Here is a 15,997-nt window from a genome sequence, read left to right on the forward strand (position 1 = left end):
TTTTAAATGCCATACTGATTGCCATATTGATCTGAGGATATTTTATATGTTAATAATACAATCACATGACGTTAATCATTATGGATTCTGTTTGATAAAAATATTGCTATTTAAGCCTTGTTTTTCATGAAAATGCATTTCTTTTATCTTGAAGTCATATTGTTTTTTACAGAACTTTATGAACTTGGAAGGAAGTGGGATTTGCCCAAAGACTTTGCAACTTTCCTGAAACATATTAGTGTGACTATTTTAAGAAAAGGGAGAGCTATTGTACTCACCCACATGTCTGCATCATTTAATTTTGATTAAGTTTCTGTGTGCAAGTTGGTATCTCCAAAACTACTAGGAAATGGGTTGAAACTTTGAAACACACTTATTTGAGACTACAATAGGAGGTCACTGCCCCAAGGCCCATAACTCTAACAGGGATTTTGACAGAATGATGGCCCTTTTTGACGTTAAAAAGTCGTATAATATCCATACTGGTGCTTTAATATCAAGCTCTAAGAATAGTCAAGTATGCTGTCCTCCTGACAGCTTTTGTTTAAATTTCCCAAGGTGTTTATATTTAGAACAAAAAGAGTATGTTCTATCAACAAAACTAATTCTAAAATCTAAGAAGTCAGGAGTAAGGTGATAAGGAGTAAGATTTTAACTTTTTAAGATTTCTCAAATTCCCCAAAATGCCAAATATATTTTTTCCAAATTATTCCAGGGACCTTTTCACAAAAATAGACCCAGTAAGCTTAAGCAGGAAAAGGCCTTGCTCTAAAAAGAAAATAAGCAAAGTTAATTAATGATTATGTTTAAAGTATAGATATGACTATGAGATAGTATTCAATCAACAAATACGTAACATGCCATTGTGGAAATGGTACAGTTTTTGGTTCACCCATACCTGCCTTGACTGTGATGTAAGCATTATGTTAATGTACTATTGTCAGTATCAGTCATTTGCTCATTAAAAAGATGTTTTACTTGTATCCGTAATATGTTCCTACATGGCCCGTGTTTTTCCCTATGAAACATGCTTAGAAGGAACTTAAGTGTCTGTAAATATACAACAAAATCACTGTTGAGGATCTCTATTTAGACAATTTGTGATGAAACATTAAAAATGCAACTTGCTGAAAATAAGTACAGAAACAAATCAAGCAAAATATAGCTTGATATCAGGTACGGCAGCATTTATTTATTGGAATCCAAATTATATATCTAAATCAGTGATTTTATTGTTGTTTGGATGTGCAGCATCATAACTTGTGATATAATTACTCGCATCCGAACTCCAAACAGTGTTTTAATCAATAAAATGATAAAATCTATAAAATGATAAAATCACTTTTTGGGATATTATTTCTTAATTATCCTATTGGCTTTTTTTTTCAGCCTGTGGAGGAGTCTTCACTTCACCAACTGGAATGATCCGGTCTCCCTATTTCCCCGAACCTTATCCCAGTAACAGGGAGTGTGAATATTTCATAAATCAGCCAGCTGGAACTAGGGTGACCTTGACATTCAACACCTTTGACATTGAGGGAGGACCCTCTGAGGGAAATTGTGCATATGACTATTTAGAGGTAAGGCTGCAGAATAATAATAAGCTGGGTGCCAATTTCTTTAAAATTTTGATGGCGTTGGGAAGGTCATTCATTTATTTACCAGTTTAAAATTATGTTTCTGATAATGTAAGTAATGAAATAAAATTTTGAATTGACAGCTTAGGCTGACTTTAGCTAACGGCCATAACTCTTGCGTTGAAAAATTAAGAATTAAATAGAATATGTATATCTTAAGAAACATATTGAACTTTATGTGGCTCTCTTCCTATTTGTAGATATTCTATGTCAATTTTCATAACATTTAATGTTAACTTAATCGGGCCTTTTTCAAAAGTAGGGAAAAGGAAAATTTGGATGTAAATAACAAGGTATTTTTGCAGATGGGGGAACATTTTTTTGATGTAAATTGAATTTTATTGGAAATCTGAATTATTTTAAAGAAAATTCTTGGGGAAATATGTCTGTATAAATGGCCCCTGCTATAGAAAAAGAAAAGCCCTGACTTAATATCATACATGTATATTTCAGTGACTAGCATCAAGTCAAGTAAACTACATTAAATTATAAGCAGTTAAGACAAAATAAATGAGCCGTGTCATGACAAAACCAAAATACTGGGTTTGCGACCAGCATGGATCCAGACCAGCCTGCGCATCTGCGCAGTCTGATCAGGATCCATGCTGTTCGCTATCAGATTCTCTACTTGTAATAGGGTTGGTAAGCAAACAGCATGGATCCTGATCAGACTGCGAGGATGCGCATGCTTGTCTGGATCCATGCTGGTCGCAAACGCACTACGTTGGTTTTGTTGTGACACGGCTCAAATGTTGAAACAGTTATCACCTTTTTCAAATTGAAAACCTTGTTCTACACATAATTAATAGATCAATTTCCTGTCTTTGGAAAATGCCACTGTTTCTAATTTACAGTCAAAGAAATTACATATACATAAATATTATAAATCATCAAAGTAATGTTACGTACATCTGGGTAGAAATTAAAAAATGTTGCTAAGTAACAACAAATTAAATATACAGATTGACATTTCCAATAAACCATGGTCAGTAACCTTAATGACCATAGTCACACCATGGTCAGAAACCATGCTTGCGACCATTTAACATAACACGGTCAACCATGGCTAAGCATGACCTGTGAGCCATGTTAGTTCATGTTATTTCCTGATAAAACATGATACATTTCACCTGGGTAAGTTTTTATTCTGTGACATTCTACATGTATTTGGAATAAACAAATTACAGATCTGAAAAGACAGTTGCCTCACAGTATTTTTTTTAAATGTCTGAAGATGTTGTATTATTTGCCTGTTAATATAAAACATAATGTCACACATGGACCTTTAATTGTTACAATTTTTGATAATTCTGGAGAAAATTTTAATCTTAATGACTGATAAATGGTTTTTTTCATCTCTGTGCGCCTTTGTGTAGTGCTGTGGGGTCAACGCTTACTATTGTAATGTAGTACATCTATCAAAGCTATGGTTACAAAAAAATTTAGGGATCAAAAAGTTTTTTCTACAGAAAAATATTAAAGAATTAGTGGTGCAAATGAAAGCCTAAGTGTTTATCAACTTTACTGTTAGAATTTATGTCCTATTTGATATATAGTGAATAACATACCACTGTCTTTTGATATTAATTTTGTCAGGGGAGGCTCAGATATAGGCTGGAAGGGCGGATCTTGGCAATTTTTATAGAAAGGGGCATTTTTGTTCAAAGAAATAATTCTTAAAATCAAATTTCCCTGCCCCTGAAAATGGTGGCCATTTTTTTTTCGACTTGAGATTATTATCCTTTAATAATAGATACAACAGAATGTAATAGTATAAGATCCTTACCTTTAAAAACCAATATAAAAATACACAGATGAAGCACACATTAAAAACCAATCTAAAAGTACACATATGAATCACATAAAGTTTACTGCACTTTTTTCCATGAAATGTCAAATTCAAAAGTTCACCATAATTTCAGTTTCAAAGTCAAAGTCAGATTTGCACAAACATGCCTGTTATTATTTTAGTGAAATAATTTACTCAGTTATTTGATAACAATCTAGTGAAAAGAAGTAAATAGATCAAAGCATTTACAAGTTCTCCAAGAAAATCAGATAGCCTGTTTGTTCCGGTTCAATGATTTTTGTCAGAGTTATGGCCCTTTAATAACTTTTATTTTTAAAGTTTGTCCAGACTACTTCTCTTATACCACTAATGCAATTTCAATGAACTTTACAGGATTGATCTGTAGCTCAAGTCCTTGGGCATATTGCACAGGTTTTCAGGTTGAATGATTTTTGTGTCGCCTCTACGGAGTAGTGGCGACATATAGGGATCACTTCTCCGTCGTCTGTCTGTCTGTCTGTCCGTCACAAAACTTGTCCGGACTACTCCTCATAAACTACTGGTGCAATTTCATCCAAACTTTACAGGAATGATCAGTACCAAGTCTTGTTGTGCATATTGTCAGCATTTTCCGGTTCAATGATTTTTGTCAGAGTAATGGCCCTTTAATAATTTTTATTTTTAAAGTTTGTCCGTACTTCTTCTCTTATACCACTAATGCAATTTCAATGAAACTTTACAGGATTGATCTGTAGCTCAAGTCCTTGCGCATATTGCACGGGTTTTCCGGTTGAATGATTTTGGCCGAGTTATGGCCCTTAGACAAAAAGGTTTTTTTTTCTGTGTGTTGCCAGATACACAAAAGCTTGTCCGGACTACTCCTCATAAACTACTGGTGCAATTTCATCCAAACTTTACAGGAATGATCAGTACCAAGTCTAGTTGTGCATATTGTCAGCATTTTCCGGTTCAATGATTTTTGTCAGAGTTATGGCCCTGTTATAATTTTTATTTTTAAAGTTTGTCCGGACTACTTCTCTTATACCACTAATGCAATTTCAATGAAACTTTACAGGATTGATCTGTAGCTCAAGTCCTTGCGCATATTGCACGGGTTTTCCGGTTGAATGATTTTTAGTTTTGGCCCTTTGATAAAAAGGTGTTTTTTTCTGTGTGTTGCCAGATACGCAAAAGCTTGAGCGGACTACTCCTCATAAACTACTGGTGCAATTTTATCCAAACTTTACAGGAATGATCAGTACCAAGTCTAGTTGTGCACTGTCCGTCTGTCTGTCCGTCTGTCTCAAAATTTGTCCCAACATGAAATTGGCCATCATGAGGCGACACATGTGATTACTGATCGCTCTTGTTCGCCTAGTTATGGCCCTTTGATAAAAAGGTGTTTTTTTCTGTGTGTTGCCAGATACACAAAAGCTTGTCCGGACTACTCCTAATAAACTACTGGTACAATTTCTTCCAAACTTTACAGGAATGATCAGTACCAAGTCTAGTTGTGCATATTGTCAGCTTTTTCCGGTTCAATGATTTTTGTTGTGAGTTATGGCCCTTTGATAATTTTTATTTTTAAAGTTTGTCCGGACTACTTCTCTTTTACCACTAATGCAATTTCAATGAAACTTTACAGGATTGATCTGTAGCTCAAGTCCTTGCGCATATTGCACGGGTTTTCTGGTTGAATGATTTTTGGCAGAGTTATGGCCCTTTGATAAAAAGGTGTTTTCTCTGTGTGTTGCCAGATACACAAAATATTGTCCAGACTACTCCTCATAAACTACTGGTGCAATTTTATCCAAACTTTACAGGAAATATCAGTACCAAGTCTAGTTGTACACTGTCCGTCTGTCACAAAACTTGTCCCAACATGAAATTGGCCATCATGAGGCGACACATGTGATCACTGATCGCTCTTGTTATGTTTATAATATGATGTGGACATTAATGATTTTGAAACAAATTATGACATCATTTCATAAATTTGGTACTTAACTATGAGCTATCTATTTTGTTCGCAGTTGAAAACGAAATAAAAATTACATCTTGAATTGAGACTTGCAAGGATATGAGATAACATCGTAGATTTTGAAGACCAGTTGGTAAAAATAAGAATATAAGCTACTGGAAAAAGTCTGGTAAAATGGGCAGTGCTTATTTTTCATATCAATGTTTGTACATCCATTTTTATTGTATGATTGTCATTATGTCACTCATACTATATTGATGGTGTCTTATAAAACGTTGCAGATTTCCATTGGCGTAGGATTTTTTAAATTGTTCGATTGTTGATAAGATGTGGCCCTGAGGTTACTTACCACTGTCAGATCTTGTATCTCATGACAAAACACTGTCACACCCTTGATATCTGTAATCTTCACCAACTGATTTTGTTTTTTATGTTCATTTTTCTTGAGGGATTTTCATTTTTCCAGAATGTGTCACAAGATATTGTTAAGCACTGAGTTATAAGGTTTAAATTTTGTTCAAAAAATAAAAGGTTAAAAAAGATGTTCCTAAGGTAACTGTCATTACGGACAATAATGAAACCATGGTAACAGAAAAATGTAAGTCTCTCTTAAAACATAAACTGCTGAAACATAGGGGTTTTATTTATATCCAATTCAACAGACCTTCTGAAACAACCGATTCCGCCGAGTGGGATATTTCAATTTATCTACAGGCTGAAAAAACAAACAGCATTTTAACAGCATTTCAATCGATGATATGGATTGCCAATCTGTTAATTATGATAACCAAGGCAACATATAATAATTATCATAATTATCAATAAATTTATACAGTGAATAAACAACTCAACTATTTATTTCATAATTAAAGGCCTCTGGCCCAAAATGATTATATCAAACCATTAAAACAGCATTCATAAATGGTTATGTCAATATAACAGTAACATTTATATGAGCCGCGTCACGACAAAACCAACATAATTGGTTTGCGACCAGCATAGATCCAGACCAGCCTGCGCATCCACGCCTTATGACCTATACTGTGTTTGTGTGACGAAAAAAACCCAGTCAAACAAACAAATAATAAAACTCTTAAATTGGTTATTCTAAATGACCAGGCACGGACTTGAGCTACTTACATTATCATGCCAGTTCTGAGCAATACAATCTATCAGCCTGTAAAATCTAAACAATTTATATTCACCAACAGTTTGTGATTTCCATGTATATCCAAATCTATATTTGAATAAAAGTAATTTAATACTTTTTGCCCAACATTTCCTTCCAGCGTTATTAAGAACATATAACATTATGAAGCATTGTTTTGGGTATTTGTGAGAAGGCGTTTGCAATAATTTACACCAGTAACATATATACTTTATGTTATACGTGCATATGTAATGCATATAGGTAGACTTCCACATTCTCCTAACACCTTATGCATGTTTTTGTAGTTTGTCGTACATATAAAAGTTTTTTACAAAATTAATTATGTATAATTTTATGTATTATAATTCTAACTTATGAATGGGATTACTGAGTGACCAAGGCCCATAATTCTTACATGAATTTTGACAAAATGATGGCCCTTTTTGAACTTAGAAAAATCTACATTATTCAGACTATTGTTTTACCATTAAGAACTGAGATGGGCACGGCCATGTTGATAGATTATTGTATGCATGATACAATGAAATGAAAAGCTCACTGAAAAATTTTTTTTTTTGTTTTCCAGGTTCGGGATGGAGGTTCAAGTAGTTCCCCTGTAATGGGAACATTTTGTGGCCCGCAAGTACCGGACCCTCAGACAACAACCGGAAATCTTATGTATCTAAAGTTTGTTACAGACGGGTCGGTTCAGAACCTAGGATTTGAGGCGACGTACGAAGCTGGCGAGGGCGGATGTGGAGGCCAACTCACTGATGAAACAGGTATGTGTGAATACTTAGGTTGGGTTATTAATCTTTATGCCTCAAAAACAAATAGATTTTTCTTTATTTATGATATGCAAACAAGAGTTTTGTATTATTTAAATAATGGTTTACGAGCATGTTACATGCCTACCACCTAAAAGAAGTGGTGCTTTATGCGAGATTGTCATTTCAGTAGCAAAGTTGTAAACAAAGTAGTATTTTGACTTTCATATAAACGCTAAATCACTATATTGTACTTATCGCTAAAATAAAATAACAGACGAAAGAAAAAGGTTCAGGTAATTGGTAAATGGCTAACTTTTTGGAAACTATAACAAGACTCCAAAAATATAAGCATTTTGAGGAATAAAAATAAAAGTATTTCTGATTCATGATGGGCGCTTAACCTGCTATATTTTTACATAATTATCCCCCTTTATTCACTAAAAAAATTTCAAATATCACTCAAATCGTGTCAGAAATCTTGTCAGAAATCAGTTCCTTAAATATCTTACTTGGAATTTCTTAAACAATCCTTTGAACAAAAACAAAGGTAAGTAGGTACAGAAAGTTTACATATGATATAATAACCTACAGGACAATGCCCAGGCATGATTAAGCTTTTCCAAAAAACAAGTAGGTAAAGAAAACAGATTCTCAGATGTGACTTTTATACATTTATTATGAAAACACTACACAGATTTATGTAAATATTACAGGAAGTATTCAATCTCCTGGCCATCCTAATGTATATCCACATGGAGTGAACTGTTCGTGGAGTATTCTAGTACAGCCCGGTCTTGTGGTGCGATTTACCTTTCATACATTTAGTATAGAGCAGCATCCAAATTGTATCTACGATTCGGTGGCCCTGTACGATGGTTCCAGCACAGATGAGTCCAATCTGATTGGACGGTTAGTTTTTATTTAATATATTTTGCAGCACGTCTTTTGTTGAATAACCACAATTCTTGCATATACAACTTGATTTCTAGTGTTTTGAACCAGTGTGCTATAAAATGACATTTTACAGCCTTGGTGGAAGATAAGTCACTTGCCTTAAAATGATTTAACCCTGACACCTACATGTATATAAATGAATTGATTATAGGAAAAAGTTATTAACCCATTATGAATGAATGCTATGTTAACCCTTCCAAAGTAAAAAATCCCCCAAAAAAACCCAGCAGTTCCCTTCGCCCGAGAACATTGAAGGTCTGAGGAAAGCCGTTGTTGTGTTTAAGTCGTATTTTATCAGTACGGGGGAATGAAAAAATATTGATCTAAACACATTGTTTCAAATCTCAGGATTTTCAATTTTCATTGGTCAGTGCACATTCTGTGCTGGTTTTTGACCAATCAAATACAGAAGATCTGAGATTAGGCTTAGAAAATTTCTAGATAAGTTGAAATAAAATGGAGGCTTTTATTATAATCAAGAAAGAAAAAATATATTGAAATCAAACTGAATTTAGCCGTATGAATGTATGTAAAACCATAAAATTGCATTCAATTCAAAATTTACATTGTTCTTTCAAATTTATATGCCTAATAGGTCAACTTGTTTTGGACTGTTATAATAACTGTACAATATTACAGGTATTGTGGTTCATCCATGCCACCTGTTGCCACAACAACCAACAACATGATGACCATACAGTTTATATCCGATGAAAGTGTATCAACAGAAGGTTTCTCGGCATCGTATGTTGCCTTGAATGCTTCTACATGTAAGTTCTAAACTTGAATCATCCTTGAAACTTCTAAATGAATTGACCTTTTGCTCTGCTAATTTTTCACTATATACACATTGTATTAAAGCGCTTTGTTGCTGAAGTTTACAGTGGTCCAAAGAGATTTATTTTTGTCTGAAATTATGGTGGAAAAAAAAACCTGAGGTCCTCTTAATAAAATAGCCTGAAACCAGCAATATTTCATCTTAACTATGTTAACATGACTGTTAAAAACTGAGGCACATTTGAGACATTTACAATATGAGGAATGTCTTAGACTGTTAAAATGCCTCAGACTGTTAAAAACTGAGGCACAATTGAGACATTTACAATATGAGGAATGTCTTAGACTGTTAAAATGCCTCAGACTGTTAAAAACTGAGGCACATTTGAGACATTTACAATTTGAAGAATATCTCAGACTGTTTAAATGTCTCAGACTGTTAAAAACTGAGGCACAATTGAGACATTTACAATATGAGGAATGTCTTAGACTGTTTAAATACCTCAGACTGTTAAAAACTGAGGCACATTTGAGACATTTACAATTTGAAGAATGTCTTAGACTGTTAAAATGCCTCAGACTGTTAAAAACTGAGGCATATTTGAGACTGTTACAATATGAGGAATGTCTTAGACTATTAAAGGAACTCCACTCATGTCCAAAAGCCTTAAAACATAAAATTGGAATTTCTTAAATAGATCAACTGGGGCACTTAAAACAAAAAGATATTCTAAAGAGATTGTGAAATATACTCTTAAAAAATAAATTTGAATATTGTATTTTGTGCTATTGTAAGCTCGATTTGAGTGATAAGAGTTTCAATGCTTTTCATTTTTGAGTCAGTTTTTGTGGCATAATTGCCTAAGACTATTACTATCTGTGGCAAGACTTAAATACTACTTATGGCATGCCCGAGACTGTAGCAACCTGTGTTTTGCCTGAGACTGCCATAATCTGTAGCTTGCCTGAAAATTTTACAACCTGAAGTTAAATAAAAAAAATTATCACACTCAAAAGTTGTTTAATTTTTCAAGGTCATTCATTTAAGATCATGTTGGGGGTATGTGGCAATAATTAAAACTTCTTTGTTAAACATAATTATGGCATTGAATTGCAATTTTAAGTTTTTCTTTGTTTAGTATGCGGCAATGATTATACTGATGCCACTGGGGTGATTACAAGTCCAAATTTTCCCAACGGTTATCCACATCAACGAGAGTGCACATGGACTATAACAGCACCAGAAGGGAACCAGATTCTTATCAATGTAACAGACTTCAACTTGGAAAGTCATCCGAATTGTAACTATGATTACCTAGAAATCAGGTAAGTGGGGTTTTCTTATGTTCAACATTTATCCCACTTTTTTAGCTCACCTGTCACTTTGTGACAGGTGAGCTTTTGTGATCGCTTTTCGTCTGTCGTCCGTCCGTCCGTCGTCTGTCCGTAAATTTTTACTTTAAATGACATCTCCTCATATACCACGAAGCCAATTTCATCCAAACTTCACAGGAATGTTCCTTTGGTGGTCACCTTTAGAAATTGTTAAAAGAATTTAATTCCATGCAGAACTCTGGTTGCCATGGCAACCGAAAGAAAAAACTTTAAATATCTTCTTTTAAAAAACCATAAGAGCTAGAGCTTAGATATTTGGCATTAAACATCTTCTAGTGAGTGTCTACCAAGTTTGTTCAAATAAAAGCCCAGGGGTCAAAATTGGCCCCGCCCTGGGGGGTAATTGATTTTCCCTATATGCATATAGTAAAAACTTAAAAAATCTTCTTTTAAAGAACCCAAAGAGCTAGAGCTAAGATATTTAGCATGAAACATGTTCTAATGGGTGTCTACCAAGTTTGTTCAAATAAAAGCCCTGGGGTCAAAATTGGCCCGGCCCCGGGGGGTCATTGATTTTCCCTTTATGCATATAGTAAAAACTTAAAAATCTTCTTTTAAAGAACTCAAAAAGCTATGGCTAAGATATTTAGCATCAAACATGTTCTAATAGGTGTCTACCAAGTTTGTTAAAATAAAAGCCCTGGGGTCAAAATTGGCACCGCCTCGGGGGTCATTGATTTTCCTTATATGTGTATAGCAAAAACTTAAAAAATCTTCTTTGAAAAAACCCAAATAGCTAGAGTTAAGATATTAAGCATGAAACATCTTTAAGTGGGTGTCTACAAAGTTTGTTCAAATAAAAGACCTGGGATCAAAATTGGCCCCGCCATGGGGGTCATTGATTTTCTTTATATGTGTATAGCAAAAACTTAAAATCTTCTTTGAAAAAAACCAAATAGCTAGAGTTTAGATATTAAGCATGAAACATCTTCTAGTAAGTGTCTTCAAAGTTTGTTCAAATAAAAGCCCTGGGATCAAAACTGGCCCGGCCCCAGGGGTGTCATTGTTTTTAACTATATGTGTATAGTAAAAACTTTAAAAAAAATCTTCTTTTAAAAAGCCCAATGAGCTAGAGCTTAGATGTTTAGCATGAAACATCTTCTTATGGGTGTCTACCATGTTTGTGCAAATAAAAGCCCTTGGGTTAAATTGGCCCTGCAACGTTGGGGGGGGGGGGGTTGGGGGGGCTATATACAGGTGAGCGACCTCAGGGCCATCATGGCCCTCTTGTTTTAAAATGTACTTATCTGATTTGATATCAAAATGGACTGTTTTGATGAAAGCAAATTGTCAAAAGTTCAAATGCTGTAGTTTGGTAAGCAACAGTATACAGTTATTTTATGGGTATTTGTGGAACAGTCAAAACTGTTGTCCCTCGGTATCAGTGATGACATTTGGAACTGTTGCACTTGGACGAAATGAAGGCTGAGGGCAACAGTTCCAATTGTCGTCCCTGATACCGAGGACTGTTCCATTCAGCCGGTCAACAGTTCATTTCATCACTGTGCATGTACAAGATTTCTGTTACACAGTTGTAAATTTGAATTTGTATTTATAGAAGGCATTAGGTAATAAAATAATCTGTTGTCACACTGCATGAATTAACGGCTATATTGTCTCTAAACTGATAACTGTTGTAAAGTATGGGATGTTTCTTCTATACCAACATGATTATATACAATTTCATGAAGATTAAAAGTACAAAAAAGAGGCAATGTAATTTTATAGTTTCCTTAATATGATATATTAATTTTCAGAAATGGTGGTTTCCCCAGTTCGCCTTTGGTTGGAAAGTATTGTGGGACATCAGTTGATAGGATTATCATATCTCATAGTAACAGAATGTTCATAAAGTTGGTGACTGATCAGTCATTATCTGCACCCGGCTTCAGACTTTCTTACGACTCGACGGCAACTGGATGCGGGGCCGACCTTACAACGCCCACCGGAAGTTTTGTTTCTCCCAATTATCCAAATCCATATGGTCATAATGCAGAATGTTTCTATACAATAACTGTGTCGAGAGGAAGTCGGGTGCAGCTTACTTTCATTGACATGGACATCGAAGTTCATGTCAACTGTAACTACGATTATGTAGAGGTAGGGTATTTGAGCGTTTCAGACCTTCATGTAGGAAATTATAGGAATACTAGTACAATTGTTGATAATCTCGGTTTTAATACAGTCATCACTGTTACATAATTCTACGTTACTTATGTACAAAACAAAAAAACAGAACTTAACGCCAGTGCTTAAGCCGGTGCTAGGGGGCGTGGACAGTAATTTGCACTTGACAGTACCATCCATGAACTGGCTCAATCAAACCGAGCCTGCAACAATTTCACTTTCTCTCTATTTTAACGATCTGTTTAATTCCAAACCAGATCTATAGCAATTGTCTCATAATAACAATACATGACTGTATGTATATTTACCAGGAACTTAATAAGTTACGATTCTGCAATGAAATATATGTATAACGTACTGAAACAAATTATGATTAAAGTATAGAAAATATTTTTGGTGTTTTATAATTTATGAATGAATAAAAAATTAGATAAGGTAACAATAAAACAGTGATGATAATTTATAAGGGCAAACTTGATTTGGAACTATTCGTAATTTTTCTAAAAGGATGCTGAGGGGCATTTCGTTTAGCATTGTTTTGTTTTTTTGCTAGATACCTGTAACAGTTTTATTTTATCTTTGTATCTAGGTCAGAGAAGGGGGCTCTGCTGGTAGTTTACTTGGAAAGTTTTGTGGTAACACTAATCCCGATCCTGTGACCTCGTCAGGCAATGTGTTATGGGTGAAGTACAGGACAGACTACTCTGTGTCAGGGAGAGGATTCCATGCTTTCTATGCCAGCTGTAAGTATAATTCACATCTTGACCTTTAACCTGCAGAATTTGGCCACACATGAATATGGAAAGTCCTTAACTTGCTGAATTTACCCGCACTTGAATATGGAAAGTCCTTAACTTGCTGAATTAACCAACACTTGAATATGGAACAGTCCTTAACTTGCTGAATTTACCCACACTTGAATATGGAACAGTCCTTAACTTGCTGAATTTACCCAAACTTGAATATGGAACAGTTCTTAACTTGCTGAATTTACCCACACTTGAATATGGAACAGTCCTTAACTTTCTGAATATACCCACATTTGAATATGGAACAATCCTTGACTCGCTGAATTGACCAACACTTGAATATAGAAATGTCCATTCACAGTTTATGGGATTTTGATATCAATATAGTATAGAAATTGAATTGCCAACAGTATAGACCTTGGTCATACTGTACTGTTGTGTAAGCTGGTCCAGCTCTATTCTGGTGGCAAAGGGTAATCACTTTTGGTTTCTGAAGGTTAAGGAGAAAAGGAAGTCCAACTTACAAAATCTTATTGTAGCTCACAATTTATATTCTCTATTATATAGTCTGTATTAAAAATCATCATTTATGTTTATTTTTATCCTAAAGATAAACTTGAAAGTTTAAATAGTAGAATATTACCTATAACATCAAGCTTGTAGCATGCAAAAGTCGACAACAAAGACTTATCTGAAAATCTCAATACAACCTTGTTTCATCTCAGTATTTGCAACATTTTGCAAGTTCAAAGAAAATCAACTTGCAATGTTCAATTTCCCTTGACATTTTGCCAGGTTGCTAGTGTCACAATTCTTTAATGTTTTAATTTGTTCAAATTTTGACTCATAAAATGATTTGAATTTCATTTGTATTTTAGTGTGTTCAAATTTTGACACCTCATCAATTTAAACTTTTTCAACATATTTTTTTTTATGTTCAAATTTGACACTTTATTGTTTTTCAAACTTCAATCAGATGTTATTATGTTAAAATTCATTAGGTATTCTACTTTTTACATGTTTTTCATATTTTCAGTGTGTTCAAATACCTTGACAGGATTTAGCGGTGTTATTGAGAGCCCCAACTTCCCGAACCCATACCCGCACAACCGTAACTGTACCTGGATAGTACAGGCTGCTCAAGGGAATACACTCAACGTGTCGTTCTCACATTTCAATATCGAGGCCCATCCAAATTGCCAATATGATTATTTACAGGTTAGATTTATGAACAATTATAAACCTTTAAATTGTTTATTAAGGGGTGTTCGTACGCTTAGTGGGTTCAAGGTTTGTTACTCTAGACCACTTGCCTCCACAGTGTAAGGTTTGAGCGCAACATAAAATTGTCACATTTCATGTGAGAAAACTGATCCTGAGTTGCTTCAAGGGTATCAGTGGTTCTTACTCAGGGTGCCGTTTTGCCCTGAAAAAATGTTTAGAGGGGCACCTGAGGTGTTCCCACCAGTAAAGCTGGAAAGTCACAATATGACCAGACTTATATTGTGTTATTGAGAAGTAAAACCCAACCAAAAAAAAAAAGTTCTTTGAAATTGAAATTATGTTCATTTAATAACTGTCAATTTGAGTTTTGTTATTCAAGATTCTTGTTATTTTGTTTTGCATTTTACCATTCTTATTTTGACAAACTGATTAGCAATTATCTGTCTTATTTTCTTAAAATTCTGTTTTGCAAGTTTTATCTTGACAGACTGGTCTGTTTCTTGACAAACTCGGCTTTTCAATTTGAATTTTTTTTTAACAGACTGGTTAGCAATTGAAATAATTTTCTTGACAGATTCTTTTACTAGACTGGTTATTAATAGATTCTTTTACGAGACTGGTTATTAATGGATTCTTTTACCAGACTCCTTATTAATGGATTCTTTTACCAGACTCGTTATTAATGGATTCTTTTACCAGACTGGTTATTAATAGAATCTTTTACCAGACTGGTTATTAATAGATTCTTTTACCAGACTGGTTATTAATGGATTCTTTTACCAGACTCGTTATTAATAGACTCTTTTACCAGACTCGTTATTAATGGATTCTTTTACCAGACTCATTATTAATGGATTCTTTTACCAGACTGGTTATGAATAGATTCTTTTACCAGACTGGTTATTAACAGATTTTTTTACCAGACTGGTTATTAATAACTGTTTTCAGGTAAATGATGGTGCTTCAGTGACATCAAATTCTCTTGGGACATTCTGTGGTATGAATCTCCCGCCTCCATTGGTCTCGACCCAGGAAAACCTTTGGATAAAGTTTGTATCGGATTTCTCAGTAGCCACAGCTGGATTCAGGCTGGAATATATCACAGATGGTTTGTACAAAATGTTATATTTTAGACTGCTTTGAATCTTTGATTTAAAGGGAATTGGCCTATAATGGAAAGTCTGTATTACCATAAATTACTCTGTATCGTATGAACAACAGACTATGACAGAATTTTATTGCATGCTTTTTAGTGATTTATAGAAATAGATATAAATATCATAAATATAAAACTGGTAATTTCACTGTTTGAAACATTGAAATTACCACTTTGATAATTTCACTGTTTTGAATTTAAGCCCCTTACGTTGTTTCAGTGAAATACCAGTGTGCACAGTACTGGGTACCAACTTAATGATGTGACGTCGTAAATGCAGGCTGTCCA

General features: G+C 34.3%; 1 protein-coding gene across 1 annotated transcript; it reads left to right on the forward strand.

Moving 5' to 3' along the window:
* Nucleotides 1–1,389: 1,389 nt before the first annotated feature.
* LOC132758946 (cubilin-like) lies at nucleotides 1,390–15,661 on the forward strand (the record flags this gene model as incomplete). The annotated part of the gene is made up of 9 exons (XM_060750654.1): nucleotides 1,390–1,580; nucleotides 7,144–7,339; nucleotides 8,041–8,236; nucleotides 8,921–9,051; nucleotides 10,198–10,384; nucleotides 12,211–12,553; nucleotides 13,170–13,323; nucleotides 14,366–14,547; nucleotides 15,502–15,661. Coding segments are annotated over 9 exons (1,740 nt in total), but the record flags the coding sequence as incomplete, so codon positions are not given.
* Between the last annotated feature and the right edge of the window lie 336 nt (nucleotides 15,662–15,997).

This window comes from Ruditapes philippinarum, unplaced genomic scaffold (genome assembly GCF_026571515.1).
Source record: "Ruditapes philippinarum isolate M1 unplaced genomic scaffold, ASM2657151v2 ctg17939_1_1_1_1, whole genome shotgun sequence".
Lineage (NCBI taxonomy): Eukaryota > Metazoa > Mollusca > Bivalvia > Venerida > Veneridae > Ruditapes > Ruditapes philippinarum.